Below are 21,079 nucleotides of genomic sequence, written 5' to 3' on the forward strand. Positions count from 1 at the left end.
AGTGAAACCTGTTAGGGCTCCGGAGAGAGCCCCCCCGCTGCTGAGAAAGCACTGTCTCCCGCACAGGTGGCTTGTACCCGTTTCCTGTGGAAAGTTACGTTGGACCACAGCCGTCGAGCAGCCAACGACGGTTTTCACCCCACAGGATGAAGCGGGCTTCCGACAGCCCGGGCTCATGCCGCGAGGCAAGAGCAGAGCCCGCGAGGCGGATCGGTGACCGCAGGAGAGGCCCTGTGACCCGCCGCAGGCCTCAGCTGCCGGGGCGGAGGGGACGGTGTCCCTGGCCGTAAAGCGCAGCAGACGCGACGCGCTGGGCGGCAGGTGCGCCGCCACCGCCGAGTCTCAGCCGACGTAGCTGCGATAGGGAAACACGCGGGGCAGGGCAACGCGCCTCGGGATAAGCTCCCGGTGCCTGGGACGTGCGGCCCGGGGAGTGGCCGCGCTACCGCGACACAACCGCCTCCCTCGCGACCTGCGCCTGGCGCCTGCGCCGGCAGGGGGCGGGGCGGAGCAGGGCGGCGCTCTAGCCGCGCTCCTCTCTGTGGTGGCGGCGGCGGCGCCCCGCCGGGCCGGCAGGGGGCGGGGCGGAGCAGGCGGCGCTCTAGCCGCGCTCCGCTCTGTGGCGGCGGCGGCGCCCCGCCGGGCCGGCAGGGGGCGCGGCGGCGGCGGGGCGGGTCCCACGGGGCGGCGCGAGGCGGGACGGGACGGGACAGGACGGGACGCGGCGCTTCCTGGCGGCGGAAGCGGCAGCGGCCGGGCCGGGCTGGGCTCCGCGCGCCCGCTGTGTCCGTGCGCGGCCGGCAGAGGCGGCAGCATGTCGGTGGCGGGGCTGAAGAAGCAGTTCTACAAGGCGAGCCAGGTGAGGCCCGGCCCCCGCCGTTATCCCCCCCCCCCCGGTGTCCCGGCCCGGTGCCGCTACCCCTCCTTGCCCCTGTCACCTCCCCCGGCTTGGTGCCAGCCGTTATTCCCGGTGCCCCCGGTATCCCGGTGCGGTGCCGGGGCCTCTCCGTCTGACAGCCCGCCGTTACTCCCGGACCGGTGCCGGTACCCGTCCGCGTGCCGGTGTCCGCTGCTCCCTCCCCGGTACCGGGGTCCGGTGTCGCCGCTGTCCCCTCCCGGTGGCTCCGGCGGGGCGATCCCGCAGCCGCGGGGAGGCCGAGGGCCGCTGGCGCGGGGCGACATGGCGGAGCCTCCCCGCTCCGGCCGCCCGCCGCCCTCCGAGCTCGCCCGACGCCTGGGCCGAGCTGGCAGCAGACGGGGATGCGGCCCCGGTCCCGGCGCGGCCATCGCCGCGGTCCCCGTCTTCGCCCATCGGCGCGACGCTAGCGGGGACACGGCCGCTCGTTTCGCGCTGGCGGATCCCGGCGTCGCGATGCCGGCAGGTTGGCCGCCGCTTTCTAGCAGCGCTCGAAGTCGTCTTTCCAGGTCGGTGTCACAGCGCAGACGTGCTGCTCCCATCTGTCAGAGAGGGACGACGTCCCCAACATGACTGCGGGATGGAGGGAGCTTGTTCTGTGTCCAAAACCTTGCCGCGAGCGAGCCGCGGCCGTTCGACAGGCGCCAGGCGCCAGGGCAGCGACAGATCAGCACGGCGCGGAGCCTCGGGCCGCGAGATGCCCTTGCGCTAGACATCAAGTCGGCGTATGGCTTCCAGGAGCGAAAAAACAAAAAAAGCAAAGGCTGAAATTCTGCAGCAGAGCAGAATTCGGGCCCGGAAGGTGAGGTCGTGGCTGGGGATCGCCGGCCCTCTTTAACCCCGGCCTGGCAGAGAGCAGCTGCAGCCTAACCTCAGGAAGCTCCCGCTTCCTTGATAGTAGCTGGCATCGGGACCGGGAAAGGATTTTGCGGTTTGCAGGGCGAGGGTGTCCAGCTTCTCAGCCTGCGGATGTGCTGCGCAGGAAATGGAGGCCTGGCGATGCTGGGAAAACTGTCAGGGGTGCAATTTTTTACTGATTTATTGGCCAAATGAAACCATTTAAAATCTTCCTTAATTGATAGTTCAAAGCGACGCTCCTGAAGTAAAAAGCGTGTTTACAGCTGCGTAAAAAGTGGATCTTAGGTACGGCTCCTCGCGGCTCGGCAGTGGGCTGACGCTCCCCGGCTCAACGCAGGGGAATTGGCGTCTAACGCGGTTCGCAAACGCTTCGTCCCCCCTCCTCTGCGTTACGGCTGGCCGTTCCCCCTCCCTCCCTCCCTGAGCGGTTACCCTGGTGCTTATCGATGCTTCCGAAACTAACGCTTGGGATTTCTTTTTTTAACATATTTTTTGGAGTGAAGCAGGAATCAGCAAAACTTCCTGACGAAAAACACCGCTCTGGCTTTCCCCAATTACTGCTTTAGTGCCCCTGTTTTAAATTTAAGACAGATGAATTTTGTACTGATCTACCAATAGGCTCTGTATGTTTTCCAGGCGTAGCGTTTCAACGCTTCCGAGCTTGGTCCAAATATGTTTGCTACGTGTGTTGCCTCCTTTCTTGGCTGTATTTATGTAAAAGCATTTTGCTTAAACAGCAAAGCAAAATAATAGATTCCTTAAGTCGTTCCCCCATCCCCTTTCTCACAGCGGCAAAGCAATCCCCTGCATCATGTTTTTTACAACTTCCCAGGGAAAGGTTGTGCTGAAAATTTGTTGTTGGAGCATTTTACTCGTGCAGATCTGCAGTGTTGTCGTGGCAGGGCAATTAGAGGTGAAAGCTCATCTGTGAGTCAAAAGTAACGTGATTCTGAAGTCTAAATATGTCATCCTAAAACATCTGATAAAAGCTTTCAGCAAGGGAATTATTTTAAACTGAGGTAAATTCACAGGTGGCCTTTGCAGGTGTTTTTATGTTACATATGTAATTTTTTTTGAAAGGAACTCTTCTAGTTGCTTGGGGAAAATCAAACTCAGTGAGGTTCTTTGGTAAGAGGTGGCCCAAATATCCAACTTGGTGGCCTGTTTGTGTATCGTGTGTGTAGGCACGTACTTTATTTGAACACTTAGACACTGCATTCAAGGGCGATATTAAAACGTGGGAGATAAGGAGCATGTGCAATTGCACCTTGAGTTCTCTTGCGGCTCTTGTTGCTGCAGGGTTTTGGAAGCTGATTTAATCTGAACAAATCGAGTTTAACGCGAGGCTTGCTGCCAACATTCGTGGTACGATTGCAGAAGTGAATTGCACACTTTGCAGGGAAGCAGAGGAAGGCAGTCTGCTTTCCGAGGATAGTCCCTGCTGGCTCCTTCGGAGCATCCCGGTGACTGGGACGCAGAGAAGCATCTGAGCTTTTAGACATTCTTTTTCTGCGATCTGGGAGCGATTGGTCCCAGTTCTACCATTTTCCTGCGTTCTCCTCCTCCACGTTCCCTTCTCACCCTTCTTCCCCCTCCTTCCACCAGTCCCACTCTTGCACTCCTTGGCTGAAGGAGAAGGAAGATTAGTTATTTTTTGGCTCTCTTAAAGGTGTTAGGTGCTGCCAAACCCAAACATGTGGAAGATTTTTCCTAAAATGTTGCGTTTAATTCCGTGTCTGTTGTTAATTGAAGGAGAACGTAGCCAGGACCGAGGCCTGCGAGGACCATCTCAGAAAATCGATGTTGCTGCAGCGGCGGGTGTGGGATTTCCCCCCTCGCCTCCCAGCGAGAAGAGGCTGCCAGTTCAGCCTCCTCCGGAGCCAGAGGGAGCAGGGTGGTGCTGCGGGCGGCGGAGAGGGCTTGGTCCTGCGCTCCTGCCCTCGGGAGGGCCTGACTTGTCTGGTTCCTGTGGGTCTGCGTGCTCCCTGGGTGAGGCTGCCAGGCGCCCACACGCAGCAGAGCGCCAAGATGGTATCCTGCAGAAAGAGCCCTGCTTGCAAATGCTGCAGATGGTGAACAGTTCTGCGTGCGCGTCCAGAACAGGTTTTGCTAGTTCGCAGTGAAATGTTCTTTTTTAAAAAAGAAAAGAAAAAATCCTGTAGAAAACATTTTCCCAAGAGGGAGGGGGAGAAACAACAGCATCTTTGAGTTCCAGCACCGTGAGCCAGGAGCGAGGTGGGAAGTGACGCTGCAGCCTCCGTCAGCGCCAGGGATGTGAGACCTGGCCAGTCCCGGGCTCCGTCCGGCCTTGACCCAACGGTGGCCGCTCAGGTACAAAGGAGGGGGCAAAACCCTGTGGTGGAGAAGTGGCTTCGCTTGCGCCATTTGCTTTTCTTGGAGCCTCGATCCAAGTCCTGAAGCACAATGTTTAACATCCGCCAGACTTTCCATTAACCGCAATAACGTGATACGCTTGGTGGAGAGACAAGCTGGGCAGGCAGGGCAAAGAAACAGCAGTGCCTCTGCTCTTCCTCGGTGAGGCTGGTGCTTAGAGCCGAGGGCGTTTGTGGGTTTGGTGCTCCTTAGCCGTAGAACAGCAGCGCTAGCTGCTATCAGCGGGTTATCTACCACCGCTCCGAAGGGACAAGCCCTAGGGTGGAGGCAGCGCTGTCGGGGTGTGATACTGGTGAAGGAGTCGCCTCCCTCCGCGAGAGCCGAACTGCCTCTCGCTACCCGGCAGTCGTGCCCTGCGTGACACCGCCGAGGTTGGAAAAGCGGCGCGGCCCTTCTCGCTAGGGACGGGTCTGATCCGGGGAACGGTACCGTGCCGGCGGTGGCCACATCAGCACAGTATCACCGTGCCTCCCAGCTCGGCTGATGCTGACTCAGGCGAACGAGGGGCCCTTCGGAGGCCGTACCGTGAGCGCAGGCTGCTGCATGTAGCTGGCTCCAAGAGAAGCCTCCTCTCCCTGCTGCTAGGGCAGGAGGGCTGCTCTGCTTTGAGCAGAAGGAACTTGCCAAACGCCCTTCTGGCGACGCGTTAGACCCGTTTTTGCATTAGTGGACATGCCGGTGGTTCGGTTTGGAGAGCAGGTGCAGCCTAAGCAAGGGTTGCGCTCTCCGCCTGGAAAGGCGGCGTCGCTCTTCTAAAAACAAGCTGGCGTTCAGCCCTAGGCGCCGGTGTCATGCGGAATGGCATTAGCGTCCTCCAAGGTCTGTGTGGTCTGAGCCTTGCTAAACCTGCCCAGGCTTAAACCGGGGGGGCAAACAACAGGTTGTCTTCTGCTGCGTCTGGGGGACCTGCTTCCCTGCCGCTGGCTGCCTGCCCCCGGAGCTTGTGATCTCCAGCCGCAGGTCACAGCGGCAAGTAGTGGTTGTGTCAAAAGCTGCAGTATGTCGCGTAGAAAGGCAGCCCTCCGCGCTGTAAGATAACATCCTCTTCCCTTTCCAGGGTTTGAGGAGCGAGGACAGTTAGTCCTGGCCTGAGACAAAGACCAGCAATCTCCTCCTCCACACGTGAAATACAAAGGCTGTTTTCGGAGAGGGGGAGAAGCGAGTGCTAATTAAAACCAACGAGCCCTTGACATACACGCTCTTTCCTGAGTTTGGTGACTGCTCTCAAGGCTTCTGAGGATGCTTTTGAACATGAATAGGTAGCGCTTTCTTTCCGCCTGGTCTGAGAGCTCAGGATATGCTTGGTAGCTTACGATGGTTGTTTCACCCCAGAAGGGTCAAGCAGTTTCCAAGCCCTGTGCGCTTGTAGCGCGTGTTGTCCAGCCAGTTGATAATGAGTCCTGAGAACCTCCTGCCCCTCCACTTGGCGCCCAGGTATTGCGCCGCGGCGGTGTCTGCTTAAAAGGCTGAAGCAGATGAATCTGGTCCTAGACGTGCTGCAGGAGGGCTGTTTTGTGGCTGGGGGAGAGAGTGCAGCTGGCAGGGCGGATGCTCTCTCTCCTTCCCTTTGGCCTTCTCGGGATTTTGCTCAGAAGATGCCTTTCCGCTCGCTTCCTTTGCTCTGCGTGCAGCTGGACGGTGGGTTTCTCTGGCTGTCACAAACATGCTGTGCAGCATGGGCTCCCCCGCTAGAAGGGAAACGGGCTGTGCGGCATGCAGGATAACCTTTTAGATTGGAAAACAAAACCCACGGAGGCCTATTTCCCTGGCCAGCGCTCGTCTGTCAGTGCCCTGTCTTGCTACCGATGTTTTGGGTTGTGCCTGCCCTCCAGCTGTAGGTTTCTCCTGCTCTTTGGAGCCTGCCGCACCTGGAGTTTTTTATGCACATTTTGGCTCAAACTAACCGTTGGCAGAGTTGAGGCCGTGGATGACACAAGGATGGAGTTAAGCTGCCAACTCCAAGAGCGGTGGAGACGCAGGGCCGTGCTCCCGTTGCTGAACGTGCTACGGGGCAGTTACCAGCGCAGCAGTGGCGAGCAGCAAGGCAGAGCTACCTCCACCTGCTGCTGCTCCTTGGTGGTCTGTGCTCTGCAGTGACATGAGAACTTCACGCTGGCTTCGCTTGAATCCTCCAGCAAACAGTCGGGCCAGGAGTGGAGCCAAAATGCACTGAGTGGTGGTTTTTCAGCTGTCCCGTGCACCTGGGAGCTGCAAGGCGCTCATGCGTGCAGACGGTGGCCTAGACACGGCAAAGGGGCTGGCTGGGCACGTCTGCGAGTGAAGTCCTTGTACAGCAGGCAGGGAAGCTCTTGCTACTACAGCGGGGTGAAGACTTCGCCCAGGAGAGCACCGGAGCTGCCAGTGGAGAAGCCAGGCCCGGGGAGTGGGTTTGAGGTGCTGTTTCAGGCTCGCGTGTTTTTTGAGCAGTTCTGGTGAACTTTCCGCTGGTGCACAGGACAAACCCCCGTACTGTGCCACCTCCAAGCAAGTCTCAGCCCATCCCTCAGAGATGCCGTCTGAGGAGCAAGAGGAGATCTTCCAAGCAGGTCACTCCTTGGCTTTTCTGCTGCGTTTGCTGACTCAGAGGCGGTCGCGGCAGCTTGCAGACAGCGATGCTTTACCTTGATGCTCCAGTTGGTCTGTTCAATTCAGAGCAGAAGGAGTTTCTGCAGTAGGCTGCCTTCAGTTCTGTCTTGTTCTCATAACAATATGTATATGAGCTTCTCTTTTGATTATGTTGTGTTTCCTTCTTGTTTCAAACCCAGAAGAACAAATCCTTTGATTTTTCCTTGCAAGTCTCTCCTCAGGACTGGGAGAAGTCACCTCCAGGCAGCTCAGGGCCACGCTTGATGTAGGAAGTGCTGTTGGGTGGTGACAAAGGCAGAGCAGAGGTTGGATGTCGTGGTGGCACGAAGAACAGGTAATTCCTGAAGAAGCAGTTGGCAGCATAAGTGCCTTATCTATAAATGAGAATTTGAACTAGGGAGTCAAGGGATTCTGCTGATTCCTGCCAGACTCCCGCGGTACCCGGTGTTTATTCTATTAATATTAACCTGGGCCAGAGTCCCCTGCAGCCTCCCTGGTTTGTCTTTGAACATTAACGTGCTCCTGAGGCGGAGGGCTGGAGGAGAGCCGGGTTCGTTCGGGCGCAGCGCGACGTCCCGTGCGCGGCGAGGCAGTCGCGCGGTGCACGACGAGCCAGGCAGGGCCCAGGGAGGGAGGGAGCCTTGTTCAGCCCTCGGCCTCAGCCGTGTCGTAGCCGTCATCCTCACCTGACGTGCCGCAGCCCTGAGCTCTTTGCTGTCGCTGGGGATCGGTGCTTAGATGATGCATGTGTTTGCAGAGCCGTGTACGGCCGGTGAAAAAGTGGGGGAAGGACAGACGTCCTCTGCTCTCGGCAAACTGAGCGAAGGGGACTGGACCTGGCAAATGCTTCCTCCTGCCCTGGGAGATAACGACACGCTTGTATAAATGCCTGCTGTCACGCCTGGCTAAAAACACTGCGTGCAGGGTACTTTTAATATTAATGCCCTCTCCTGCCTCGCGTGACTCGTCATCGGTGAAATACCTGGTATGGCAACATTGTTTTGGTGGTTAATTATTGTCGGAGCTGAGCTGGGCAGCCCCCGGAATGGGGCAGTTTGGAGCTTTCTCAGTATTGTTCAGCCTGTCTGGAGTCGCAGGCAGGGGGTGGATCATGTCTCTGTATCCGTTACTTTAACGTGGCTTTTTAATTTTTTTTTTTTTTAAGATTGCTTTCCCAGCCATCAGGCTCTAATAGTATGAGAGCTCTGTTTCTCGAAGGCAAAGACAGAAAACGGAGGTGGAAAACTCCAGCTCTCCGTACCCTGCCTGGTTTACCCCCCTCCTCGTTTTTAATGTTAAACAGGGAAAGTATTATCCTGTGTTTACAGCTGGGGGAATCTGGGACGCAGGAAGGATACGTGACTCACTCAAGGCTGTGGAGGAATCGTGCGGAATTCAGGAGCGCTGATTCCTCGTCCTCATCTCGCTCCGCGTGGCAATGCCTGCCTGCATTGGGGCTTTCTGTCTAAAATTATTTATTTATCTAACTGTCTGTTTAACAGGTTAGGTTATGGGTGAACTATTGAAAGCGTAAGAAGCAGGACAGTGCCGAGGGGGATGGTTTCTGGATGCCGTGGAAGGAAATCCTTCCTCCCACTTCTCCCTGCCAATACTTTCCTCCTGGGAAAGAGCAAAATACGGATGAGATCAGGCAGGCTGGCTTGTAAAAGCTGAATCATTTCTTTCGCACATTTTTTTTTGTTCCTTCTCTTCCCCCATTCCTACATATGCCGGTGCCTTTTGCCAGGGCTCGGAGCACCGTCCCACCCCCAGCAGATGGGTGGCGAACCCGGAGAGACGGCAAAGCGCGGCGCAGAGGGGCTGCGGGAGGCTTGGCCGCGCTGGGAGCAGGGCGGATAATCGCGGCCAGGGTCGCAGAAGCGCTAGCGTGAAAGGCGAGGCGCCGCTGCAGGCTGCCTCGACGTGCCGGGCGCCCCTCGAGGGGAGGCTGCAGCCTCTTTTGCAGAAGTCGGCGTTAGCTGAGGGGAAGCGGTTCCCCGTTTGTGCCCCTCCGGTGCCGAGGGAGCAGCTGCGCCTCTGGGTCTGTGAGCGTGTTCGGTGGGAGGAAGAGTCGGCTCCCTTCAACGCCTCCCCCCACGCTCCTTCCAACAGCCCATGCCGTATGGGAGCTTTTCTCCTGCACCAACCGGCTGAGGTTTACAGCACGGGGTCTTGCAGAGAGCTGAAAGACTCATATGAAGAGCGCACTAGGAAAGATCTTTTGGGTGATCTTGCTAGAAAACACGGGGGAGAGTTGGTGTGCGCGCTGTGCGCGGCGTGGGGTGCGAGGAGGTTCTTGCAGTGCCTGCCCGGAGCTGAGCCGGTGGCAGCCGCGTGGATGCGGCGTGTCCCTGCCCCTTCCCCCTTGCACCGCTCAAGCCAGCTGCCAAACTCCTGAAAAGGTCGCAAACAGAATAAATCCCTAATGCAGAAGGTCTTGGGTTTGTAAGGGCAGCTGAACTCGCGTGCACGGAGGCTCGGTGGCGCTGATGCTGTTTCAGGAGATGCCTGGGGCGCGGAGGGCTGTGCTGCCGGCCTTGCCATCTTCTTTTGCCACTTGCCGATTAAATCGTTGGCCCGGCCTGAGAAGTCCGGGGCCCGGAGCCGTTGGTCCGCCGTGGCCTTTTGCATCGTTCTGCAGAGCCGTGCCCTCCCAGGCTGCATCCCTCGCTGCCGCCGCGTGTCCCCGGCCGTGAGTCAGACCCTGCGGCTGGGGAGCAGGTGAGTCACGTCCGTGCCTAGCCTGAGCCAACGGGGAAGGATCCGGCCCCTTCGGGCTAGAAATGCCCCGTGGCATCGCTGAGCCTCTCTCGTAACAAGCTTCCGCGCGACATGACTTAGCATGAGTTTCAGCCCCCTCTTGGCCTTGATTATAAAAGCAATAATTTATAGGGGTGCGAGGGTTTCCGTCGAGGTGCCTGTGGACCTGCCTTGCCGCGGCCGGAGAGTCCGTGGAGAGCCGGGCTGCTCGCTCTCCCAGGAGAAGCCTCCTAGCCTGCGGCGTGCGTAGTTAGCTTTGGTGCCGATACCTCCTCGCTAGAGCCTGTCTTTTGCTTTTGAAGCCACTGGGAATTTTGGGAATCTTCCTATCTCACGTTAACTGGCTATTAATAACACTCGTGATAATGTCACTAATTAGCTTGCTCTTCTGCTTGGGGAAAAAAAAAAAAAGAGTTAAGCACATCTCCATAATGAAATTCCGTCTTTCAGACAGAGGATAAAATTTGCATGATTAAAGCTTTGAAGGGCTTTTTCTAATTGAGGAAAATGCTTCATAATTCATCTAAGAATTTGCAAACCAGGCTGTGTGTTCTTTTTGGCCCAGGCTTTATTCAGCTGTGATAATTTACTAACCATTTTCTTGACCAAATTTGTTTTGGCTTTACAGGACTAGCTATATTTAAACGTAATCTTGCCACCTTCACGATAAATTAGGCAGAAAAAGGGTGAACAATTATCCACCCCCAAAGCAAATCCACTGAGTAAGAAGGTGCTGTTCTTGCCAAAAGTTCCCCTCCCACCTCGATCTTCTTCACTTTGTAGCTAAATGGTGAAGCATTTAAAAAGCATCTTGTTTGTCGCTGACGCGTGTCAGTGCACATGCTTTTGGGTGGACTTATGGGGCATTGGGCAGGCTCAGATCTGGAGCGCCAGATGTTGCTCTTCTCATCATAGCCAGATGAGCTATTCTCATCTACAGTAAAGCTCCTCCTAATTGTATTGAATGAATTTTAAAGACCGAGGGAACCTGCATTTTGGGCTCGAAAGGGATAATATAATCTGAACGTTAGCTGCCACAATTCCTGATGCACCTACTGCTCTAGCCGCAAGGCACGAAAGCGGTAGTGATGCATCGATAGTGTCATCTTCAGACTAAAGCTGAACTGCAAAGGGCTGGCAGAGCTTTTCCCATTTAAACAATTCCAAAATGAGCCTTGGCAAGCGTCACTGGTATGTGGCAAGAAAAGCGCATGGCTTCAGCATCATCCCGTAGGGGCTGAAAGCCCGGCGGAGCACCTGGATGCGGAGAAGTCCCCCGTGCCAAGCTCTTCGAGGAACCGGCACGGGAGAGGGGGCTGATCCGGCCCGTCGCACCGTTGCCGCGTTGTTCCCTGCTGCAGTCTCACGAAGGCCTGTTCCCTCGTTCCCCCTCTCCTTTTCCTTAGGATGCTGTGCTCCGGTCTGATAGCCGCTAAGCTTTTCCTAGTATTCAGGTTAACAAAGGAAAGTGTATATTTATAGCAGCCTGAATTATTTCTCTGCCTCTTTGATGTCTGTGTGCGCCGAGATGCCATTAGGCCCGTCCTGTAGCTCTCGTTTGGCTAACGCTCTCCGTATGACGACGGGGATGTTACAAGCGCTCAGCCCAGACCTCTCGCTGCTGCCCTTAACGTCCGCAAGAGGGGTTTTGCCTTCCTTTTTAAAGAGTTGAGCTACTGCCGAAGTTTTCAATCTCGCCGTGTCGGTAAACCTGTCTGGTTCCTCACCTTGACTCTTCCCTGAACTCACTAGTGCCGTCTCCCATCTCAAACCGAATGCCACCATGGCCGGAGCAGCTTCCCGCACAGCTGCTTTCCAGCGCGGCCCGTCGGCCTGCTTCGGTCTCATCACGCTGCAGATCGGGACGTTCTTCTGCCTCCTCCTCGGTTCTCAGCTAGGGCCTGGGCTCTGTGGCTGTTCGGGGCTTTTGCTTGGTGATGCCGGGGGGTCCTGTGCCCCGGGGGAAGTGTTTTCCATGTGCCTCGGTTTGCACAGGAGCCCAAGTTCTGTCCGCTGCTATTTCCAAGCGCTCCTCACAGGTTGCCCTGTGGCCGTTGTGTTTTCCCTGGAGAGGTACCGGTGTTGTAAGCCCTCCTGAGTACAGCTTTCCTTTTTTTTTTTTTCTTTTTTTTCCATTGCTTTCTGCGTAATCCTTAGGAGCAGCGCGTGGGCTGCAGGTGGACTGCTGGTGCTGATCCTGCATACGCTGGCAGAGGACGGGGCCTCAGCTTGTTGTCCGCCTTGGCTTGTCATTGAAGCTGTGCTAGTATCTGGCAAAGGAGGCAAGCGGAAACCAGTGCTTGTGATTACCCGGAGGCACTTCAGTGACAATATTTTGTGCTTTTATGCCATATCTAATGAGCAGCTTGGAGCATCCGCCCCGCTTTTCCCCCAGGTGCGCAAACGGCTGGTGCAGTTGCTGGGAAATGATTGCTCAGCAAATCTGGAAAAGTCAGGCCAGAATTAACTCGGGCTCTTCCGAGAGCCTCGTGGCCTAATGGGACGCAGGGAGGCCGGGCAGGAAATCTGAATGCAAGGCAAATATTCCATGTTTCCCCTCGGTTTAGAGTGCTTCCTCCTGTAAACTGCTACAGTCGTGGCAAATGGGCAAAGAGAAGAGCAATGCCAGTGCGAGAGAGGAGTTTTTGTTTTCGCTGTTAACTTGACCCAAATTTTTTGTTTTTCTAGCTGAATAGAAATTATGTCTCATTTGGTACAGAGCATGAGAGAAGTAACTAATAATAGGGGAAGATGTTTCTGATGCAGATCGGTACTGCTGACTGTTGGGAGGTGCCCGCTTTCATGCGGTAAGAGCATTTTGAGTGTCTACCCAGAATTAGCGATAAGCATTGAAACTTCCTCTTCTCCGGTGTGAAACTCCTTTTAAAGCGGCGTTGTGCCCTTTCTGCAAACTAGCCCCGGTGCCCTTTCCTGGCTCGGCATTAGCCAAGGCGAGGCCGAGCTGTCGGCGTCTATTCAGGCAAGGAAAAGGAGGCAGCATTTCTCTCCTGGTGAAAGAGTAGCTTGGAGAGCAGTGAGACGCTGACAAGCACGAAACGCTCTTGGAAAGGCTTTTTGTGCGTGTAATGGGCAGCCGGCGAGCAGAGAGGGGATTTGGAGAGCGTGAAGGAGCCGAGGGTGGGCCCCTGGGTCGGGTCAGGGTTGTGGGGCTGATGATGCAGCAAGTTGTTTCTGGAAGCGTTTTTACACTGCAGGTACGTTAAGTCCAGGGCGGCTTTGCTGGATGCCGTCTCCCCGCGAGAGCCGGCCGGGCCCTTTTGGAGATCGACGCTGAGGCAGAGCAGGACCAAGGGCCTTATAAACAGGGATCACAGCTAGGATTTTAAATCCTGCCGTCACGCCGCAGGCAGGGAAAGGACGAACGCCCTGAGCAAGCAGGCAGTGGCTGCATTGCAGCGTACATGCCCTTCTCCAGCCTCAGCTCTGCGTGTCTGGCCTGCTGGCTCCTACTTAAGTTACATTTTTTTAATGCATGCTGTCCTCATTCCTCCGAGCCCATCTGCTGGATGGAGATGAGTCATTCGATAGTGCTCTGAGTAGGTGATTTGACAGGTGGCTCCCTAGAAAGCTGCCTTTGCATGCGGCAGCTCTTTCTCTGCGGTTCCTATATGATGAGCTTACAACCTGGGGTCACTTTGAAGATGTTCTGCTTTGTCAGGAGGGAAGGGCAGGAGCTCTGCGCCGTTCTGTGCCGACCTTCCTGTCCCTCTTGCTGCAAATCAAGGCAGTCGTGCTCTGGCGCAGGGTAGAGAGCAGCCAGATCCCGTTTCAGATGGTTAAGGGGGTGGATGGCTCCGTTTGTCCCTAGACACGTTTCTGTAGTGCACGGGGCTGAAGGTAGCGGCATCACCTCTACGTGCGTTGGCACGAGTACGCGCTGGTGCTTGGGCGATAAGTCTCAGAAGGGACTAGCCCTTTCCTTCAAGGAAGGAAACAGGAGGAGGAAAGGCAAGGAGGTTCAGGAAGAGATTGAGGGCTGGGGAATGGAGTAGAAATGCTAACGCAAGCTGTTTAGCAGGGACACTCGGCGCTGCAGGTGCTGGAGGAGCTGTGAGGTCCGTGTGCCCAGAAATTGGGCAGATCAGTGGCAGGGTGGACACTAGGAACCGGCCATGGTGGCTCGCTCCGCAGGGCAGGAAGGGGAGACCTCCGGCTTCTGCTCCCATTTCTCCGATTTGCCCTGCCCTTCCAAGGCCGCCCCGGGACGTGGGAAACGGTGAGATGGGCTCTGTCAAGTCACAGCAGGCTTCTGCTTTTAGCTCTGCTGCAAACCTGCTCTTCACAGTAGGCAAATCACTTCCTCTCGTACTCTTTCCCCTCCTAGCGCTCGTCAGTCTTCTCTGTTTAGAGCAGCAACTTTTAGGGGTGAGAAAGTCCAGTGGGTGCAAATCTAGTGCCCAGCCTCGCGAGGACCCCAGGAGCTGCTGTTCGGAGCACGGGGGTTCGCCAAGGCATCTGCCTTCCTCTTCGTCGGAGGCACAGCAGAGATGTTCGTCCCTTATTCCACGCCATAAACACTTGGGTCTGTTTTCTTCCCTTTAAAGTAGGTGGGAAGAAGACGCTGAGATTAGCGTGCGCTTTGCCGTAGGCGTGCCGATCTCTCGTTAAATTGGGACGTCTGCTGCTTCTCAGTAACCTGCTTCCTTAAGAAGGGATGTCTGCTGTAAAAATACTGTTGAATTGCCATCAAAGATAGTTTAAAAGCCTCTGAGGAGACATGATATCCGGTCACATATGTAAAGCTGACATGGCCTGGCTGACACCAGAAAGAACTGCAAGTTAGCTGGGGAAAAAAAGGGGTTTTCTCCCGTGTGCGCAGCGCAACGCTAGCAGTGGGGCGATGCCGGCCGTGGCTGCTCCACGGCACGTCGCCTTTCTCTCCAGTTCCCAGCCACGCTGCCCTCGAGGCCGGGAGCTGGAGACATGCCGAGCTGCTGCCCGGGCGTTTGCGAGCGGCAGGAAACAGGGATATGGGAGAAAAGGCGAGGGCTTGGCTCGACGTGTGCGTGGTCCGGATCCCGACTGGTGTCTGCCGTTTGGCTAGCACCTTCCAGTCTTGCCTTGTTTCCAAGGATTACGCCAGGAAGGTGACAATTAAACTTGCATGAGATGCTTTGTGTTGGCACGGAGGCGCAGAACATCAAACGCGGGCCTCCTCCCTGTAAAGGTCTGCTGGGGGATTGCCGGGGGCCGTAAGACACCTCCCTGCGCGAGCTGGTTCGGCGAGGAGCCTTGCAGTCCCCGGCACGGTGGCAGAGACTTGCAGGGCGCCCGGGGAAAAACCCTGGGTGTTTTCCAGACCCGCCGTAGCTGGATTCCAGCACTGCCAAACTTCTGCTTATCCTGAACGTGCTGTAGAAACAGAGCATGTCTCAAGGAGACCTTCTTGGGGCTCTCCACCCTTGCCACCGCCGGCTCCCAGAACAGGAGAGCCCTGTGACTGCGGCCAAGTAACCAGGCCTGTTTACTGCAGGTCTATTTTAAATCCTAAATACACACGCGGCAGCAGAGTAAATTGTCATGTTGGGTTTGCAGAGCTGCGACTGCCCAGCCTGCCTCTGATGCTGCGATGATAAAGCTCCCCATGAAGATGACCTAAAATTATGCTTAATTCCAGGGAGTCGTGCCTTGCTGAGCTGGAACAGTGAAGATGACTTTATTTAGCTTTCGTGGGACCAGCCCACCGAGATGTGCTACCGCCTGCAAGAGAAAGCGGGCACCAGCAACCTCGGCGTCTATTAGCAGCAGCTCTCCCTTAAGCGCTTGTTCTGCGTGTCCGTCCGCTGCGCTTCGGTGTTGTGCTAAAGCCCCGTTCCTCTTGGATCCGAAACATTCGCAGCACCTTCGTAATTATTTTGCGGGCTGGCTTTTTCCGCTGAACTTGCTCGTTTTTAATGAAGGGAGCTTTTTGCTGAAGGGTAGCGCGGCTCGTCTGTTTGCTCGGCTGCGGTTTTTATTTCGCGAAGGGAACTTTCTGGTGAGACGCGGGGCTCTGAGGGTGCCCGCGAGGAGGAAGGCGGCTTTGATGCGCCAGCCCGTGGAAGCAAAACGTTTTCGTTACGCTGTGGGCAAACTGTTTTGAATGCAATGATTGCATACGTTTGATATGCTATAAATAGGGCAGATTGTTTGCTATGGGAAAAGAACGCGAGTTAAAAAAAGATTTTTGTGCTTCTCTTGGTGCGTTTTGTTTGTTTGAGGCCGGAGGAGGGAGTTAGGCCCTGCGCTGGGCAAAGTTCGTTTCCTGTTGGAAAATATTTAAAGGCTAGGGAGCAGAATATCAAAATCAGGTATGTGAAATTCCGTGGGAGATTCGCTTAGGAGCGGAAAAAGAGGCCGACTTCAGCCTCCCGCATTCACGGCTTGGGCAGACGAGGACTCGCCCGGGGAGCAGGCGTGCAGGTGTGCTGCAGATGTGTCCTCCGGGTTTCGAGGCGGCGGTGCCTCACGGGCGCCCCTCACCTGGGGAAAGGCAGGCTGGGGGCGTCTTCCCTATCGGCTCTGTCAGGGAACTCACGTTTGCTGATAACGGTGTGCAAAAACCTCCTTTTTTATATACACATCGGTCATGCCTCTGTCAACAGCAGTGCCGGTGCCTGGGAGCGCTGCCGCGAGGCCCCGCTGCAGCACAGCACGTCCCATCGCTGGTCTTGGGCAAGAGCCTCATCTGCTGCTCCCCAAACCTCTTCCGATGCTCGGTGCTCCTGAATACATCCAGGCACATCCCGGCCAACCACACCTGCTGTGCGATGAAACGTGCTGGTTCCGGCCTCGCGCTCCTGGCAGGAATGTTAATGCGGGATGATGATGCAGCCAGCAATGAGGGAAATGCAGCTGTAGGGCTGGGGTAGGTGTGCCAGGGTCCTGCGTCTTGCCTTCGGCATCCGGCTAGGTTTCGGTCACTGCGCGGGCGGCATCAAGTGACTGATACCTGCCTGTCCGATTCCTCTTTCTCTGGATTGCATAAGGATACCCAGTGATGGAGATTTGCTTTTTTATCTGCTGGGAGCTTGTCCTGGAGTTGAATAGCAGTTGTGTAAATGAGGTGAAAGAACAGAGGATTTTGAGGCTGTCGGACTGGAAGGACGCATGGATTTTGTGTGATATCTCGGGAGAGGCTGTGCAGCCCCCCGTTATCCTTGAGCTCACGTTTCTCCCCCACCCGCTGCTATAAAAGAGGAGCCCTCTCCGCTGCCTCTCCTTGCCCCGTGCGCACACATCATTCCTGCCTCTCCCCGTAGCCGAGCTCCTGCTGCCATAGTTAGGTCAAACAATAGGTCTTTCATTTCCGAATATCTGCCACCGTGCGCAGCCCTGCTGTAGGCCTGAAACGGCAAGGGGAAACGGCGATCGTTCGCGCTCCCACGCCGCTGCAAAGGCGATCAGGGGCCGCGGCAAGCGGGAGAGGTGACCGGGAGCAGCCCTTCAGCAGCAAGACACCGGCTGGGTAGCAGCCAGGGGAGCCGAGCCGCGTCTCATCTCTCTGGCCGAGCGCTTCTGCGGGGGAAACGGGCCGGCTGCTGCGCTGCCGATAGCGTTTGCCGGGGGCGGGAGCCGCTGCGCCCAGGAGCCGTCCGGCAGGATTGCATTGAACGCACCTCTCTGATCTCAGGTCGCAGCTATCTAGGGCACATTTGAACTGACAGGATCCTTTTAATTAAACACGGATGTGAAGTGAGGAATTGATTCCCAGCTCCTCCGCTGGAATGCGTGTGCGCTGCCCGCTCCTCCCCTCTTCCCCCACCCTGCGGCTTCGCCGCGTTGTGATGGCAGGTAAACAGCCGTCCTGTTTTGAAGCAGTTTTATCTCGCTGGTCCCTAACGCCCGGCTATATCGTCTTGTGCTAATATTTGCTCTAGGAGGCGTTCGGCTTCGGCTCTGCGGTTGTGCCCTGCCTCTCTCTGGGCTGCGGCAGGGCTTGCTGCAGGTTTATCGCTTTAGTATGCATCCCGTCCCGGCGGCGGGGGAGATTAAGGAAACCGGAGAGCGTAGACTTGTTCTCGTCTTTCACACTGAGCCAGCTGATGCACTTGGGAGCGTAAGACTAAAAGAGACAGTTTGGGCTGCTGAATTCAGTTAACTGTTTTCATGTCTCGCCTTGCACTGTCCCTTCCCTGGGTTCACATCTGTCCGGTTGCAGCATTTGAGGTTAGGTCTCCAACCGGGGGGAGACTGGCCTATGCCAAGTCTCTGCTTGGCAGCTTAAGAAATAAAGTGGTGAAGAATCGTCCCCGTTCCACCTTCACCGCGTCCTCAAAAAGGCGCCGGAGCTGCTCCACGGAGGAAGCTGGAAGCGGAGGTGGGCGCCAGCAGTGTTTCACCGGTTCAGTTAGGCCAAGCTGGGCTCTGTGTCAATGCAGGGCTACTTCTGCTCCCAGCCTGCGAGCAAAGGGTGAGCTTAGTGCTGCCGCTCGCCCCTGCTCCCGAGGGAAAGGCAGCCGCACGCTTGCCGGCGTTTGCAGGCACGTTGCAAGCGGTGTGATGAGAAGCGCAATGTGGCGCTTGGGAATTTGGCCTCCGATTGCACCGTGGAGCTCTAGGTTAAACAGCGAGCCGGCGAGGGCTTCTCCTGGCTCGTGTCTCGGCTAGCGCCGCGGGGGAATTTGCATTAGTTGGTCTTGCTGCCTGGCGGATTTGGAAGTGTGGGGCTAGGGATGGAGCCGCTGCGGATGGCACGCGGTCCCTCCTCCTTTCCCCCCGTGGCAAAGCCTCCCAGTTTAATTAGAGGCAACAGGGAGAAAGCCTCGATCTTATTATTCTCTCGCAGCAGGGCACCAGTAGCATTTCTTGGACGTCAAAAGGAGGATTAAATTAGTCTGCAAGCGAGTTTTCCTCCTTCACACCCCTCGGCTTTCTGGGAGAGTGTTAAGCCTCCCAAATCACTGTGGCAATCGAGGCATTTGACGTGGCGTGCGGTCTCCGACTGCAGCCGAGCTCCCTCAGAGGGGTCACTTGCAGCCTTCCGGGACGGAAATCTGCAGGCAGATGGGTGGAGGAAAACGGGAATGGAATCGCACGGGATAATCGTACCCTTCCCAGGTGTGTTAAAGAATAACGGAGGTTTCCGCAGGCTCAGCCTTTGTGCGGGTGATTTCAGCCCCTCTCAGACGTGCGGGAAGCCCCTTTCCGGCTGCGGCGGTTGCAGGACAAGCGGCCTTTTGGCTCAGGAGCACGGGAACGGGCAACCGCGGCTGGGAGCCAGTGCCTTTGGCTCTGGCGAACTTGCCCTCACGGAGCTGGGAAGGCAGAGCAACCGCTTTGTGTTTTTTTTCCCCTGCTCGGGAGCCGCAGTGCGTCTGGAGAGCAACGCGTGCCTCCCCGGCTCGGAGCTGGCTCGCGAAGGCGCGTGCTGGCACCCTGAGCGCGGAGCGAGTGTCCAAAAAAAGCACGAATCTCTGATCGTTTGCCCATCTGCAAGCAGCTCTGCAGAGATCGTACCCGATCGGGCCCCTCTCGGGCGCCGGCCGCGCTCGGCGTGGCAGGGTTTCGGGGCCGGGCCGTCCTGGCCTGCTCCCGCTCTATCCGCAGCTCCGTGCCGGGGGGGCTCCTGCTTTCCTTGCCCTTTTGCCCTCCTCTTCCAGGCAGCAGGAAAAAGCTGATGAGATGAGGAGGGCTCTGCCGCTTCCGGCAGTGTGCATGCACCTTCGTGGGGCTGGGCACGTGGGGACACGTGAAGACCTATCCGAGGATTAAGCAGAAGAATGAAATCCGGAGGCAAGAGCCGTGCTGGGCAAACCGGGAAGGCAGCAATCCTTTCCTTTCCCCCCGCTATCTAAATGTCAGGGGTGAGATGCAGCAATCCCTCTTCGTGTGGCAGCTCCGGCCCTCCGCTGAACTGCGCTTCCTCAGAAAGAGGGGGAAAAAACAGCTTCCCTTGGCGAAGCGAGGCCCCGAAAGGCCGTTCCCTTATCCGTCAGCCTCGCCGAACCGTCGCTCCGAAGGGGGGTTTGACCCCGCGGTGATTTATGCCGCCGTTGCTCGGTGCCGAGCGGTCGTTCAGACGGGCTCTTTGCTCTCGCCGAGCCTCTTCCTCCGTGCGTCCGTGCCGCCTCCGCAGCTTCCAATGGCTGCGGGCCACCGAGACGCAAGCGGCTTAGCGGCCGCGGCCGTGCCCTGAGCGCCGGCGTACGTGCTCGGCCTGCCGCTTGGAGGCCCGGGGGGGGTCTTTGAACAGCGCTCGCTGCTTCTTCCCTCCCTGTGTTGGGGTCTGGAAATGGGATTTGGCCAAAACCTCGAGGATCTTTTTCTTCTCTGCTTCGTAATAACAAGCCTTTCTTCTGCGCGTCCCCTTTGGCAGCTTGATTTTGGGGGCTAAGCGCAGGAGTAAGCGCACAGGGCAACGTGGTGTCTCCCAAGTGCTTTTGAAACTGGAGGATTACCTAAGCTTTTTTCCCCCCCTCTTCCTCAAAAAAAAAAAAAAAAGAAAGGAACCATTTGGAATCCCCAGGGGAGCAGGAGGGTGCCAGAGGAAGAAACACTTGATAAAATCAAGTATTTGATGTTGAAGTAAACAAACCTGCATTGTTCATCCAGAACTGAAGTTTTGACTACAAACATGAGAAATCCTGGTAATGCCCAGTGGCAGACGCCAAGCGCTTCGGCGTCGGCAGCCGTTTCCTAAACCGCTTTTGATGTCTTTGTAGATAATTTGCTACGTGTGCACCAGTTTGGGGCAAAACAGTCACTTTTACGGCTGTGTTGCAGGCCGGTTTGGCTCGGCTGTGTGTCCTGCTTCCCCAAGCGCTCGCCAAACTGGACTGGGGCTGGCACGGAAATGTCCCTCCCCATTTGGGCCGTATGGAGGGATGCTCTTCTAGGTGCATTTAATAATGCACCTTGGGCAAATACCTTTAGCTCGGGCAGTTGAGAGGTGAGGCTTAGGGAGACGGGGTCCTTCCTTAGACCAAGTGATATTTTGAAGAAAGCAGATAAGCCCTTCACGTGGACAGCCAAAACCAGGCCCTGTCTTTACAGCTTGTCAAACATCTCACCTTTTCACTTGTTTTAGGACAGGCATCAGAGGCACTTTGATAAAGGGGTTTGAAAACTTTGCCGTAGCTTCTGCAGATCTCTTTATCCTTTGCTTGAAAGGAATTCAAAATACGGTGCCCTAGTTCCTGAGCTCCTCCGGCATTTCCCCTAGCAGCTCTCCCCGCTTGGATTGCAAGGAGCTGTGGTTTAGGGCTTTCGGAGGTCTCAGCTCTTTCTGGACTCGGTTCTTGTATTGGCTGCTGCGAGTCGAGTGTGTTAATTCCCTGTTTACTTGCGTTTTGCCTTGTGTGAAACTGAAGCCTGTCTCAAAATGGAGTCGTGAGACTCCCGCTTGCTTTTTCCAGCAAGCGTTGGAGTTGGAGCTGCGTGGTGTGATTTAAAGAGCTCTGTAGCTTTTGCGGGTAGGGAATATCCAGCCTGCGTCTGAGGGCTGAGCTGTGCTTTGAGCGAGTAATTTTGAGAGTGTCTTGTTGGATGCTGCTGAGGTAGGAGATGCTTGGATATTTAATGGGGCAGCGTTATCAAAGAGCCACGTGTGTTTTTGTTGTGGAA

The 21,079-nt window shown here is 56.4% G+C and overlaps 1 protein-coding gene across 3 annotated transcripts in view; it reads left to right on the forward strand.

The window, feature by feature from the left end:
• Window positions 1–693: 693 nt before the first annotated feature.
• Window positions 694–21,079, forward strand: part of SH3GL1 (SH3 domain containing GRB2 like 1, endophilin A2) — a 31,819-nt gene continuing 11,433 nt past the window's right edge. For 2 of the 3 annotated variants that reach the window (XM_067313023.1, XM_067313025.1), the window contains exon 1: window positions 1,629–1,718. In XM_067313023.1, the coding sequence (XP_067169124.1) occupies window positions 1,644–1,718 (75 nt within the window). In that variant the 5' untranslated portion in view covers window positions 1,629–1,643. Of the gene's footprint in view, window positions 860–1,628; window positions 1,719–21,079 lie in introns of those variants that run through there. The other variant, XM_067313024.1, reaches the window with a different exon arrangement.

Source organism: Apteryx mantelli, chromosome 30 (genome assembly GCF_036417845.1).
Source record: "Apteryx mantelli isolate bAptMan1 chromosome 30, bAptMan1.hap1, whole genome shotgun sequence".
Classification (NCBI taxonomy): domain Eukaryota; kingdom Metazoa; phylum Chordata; class Aves; order Apterygiformes; family Apterygidae; genus Apteryx; species Apteryx mantelli.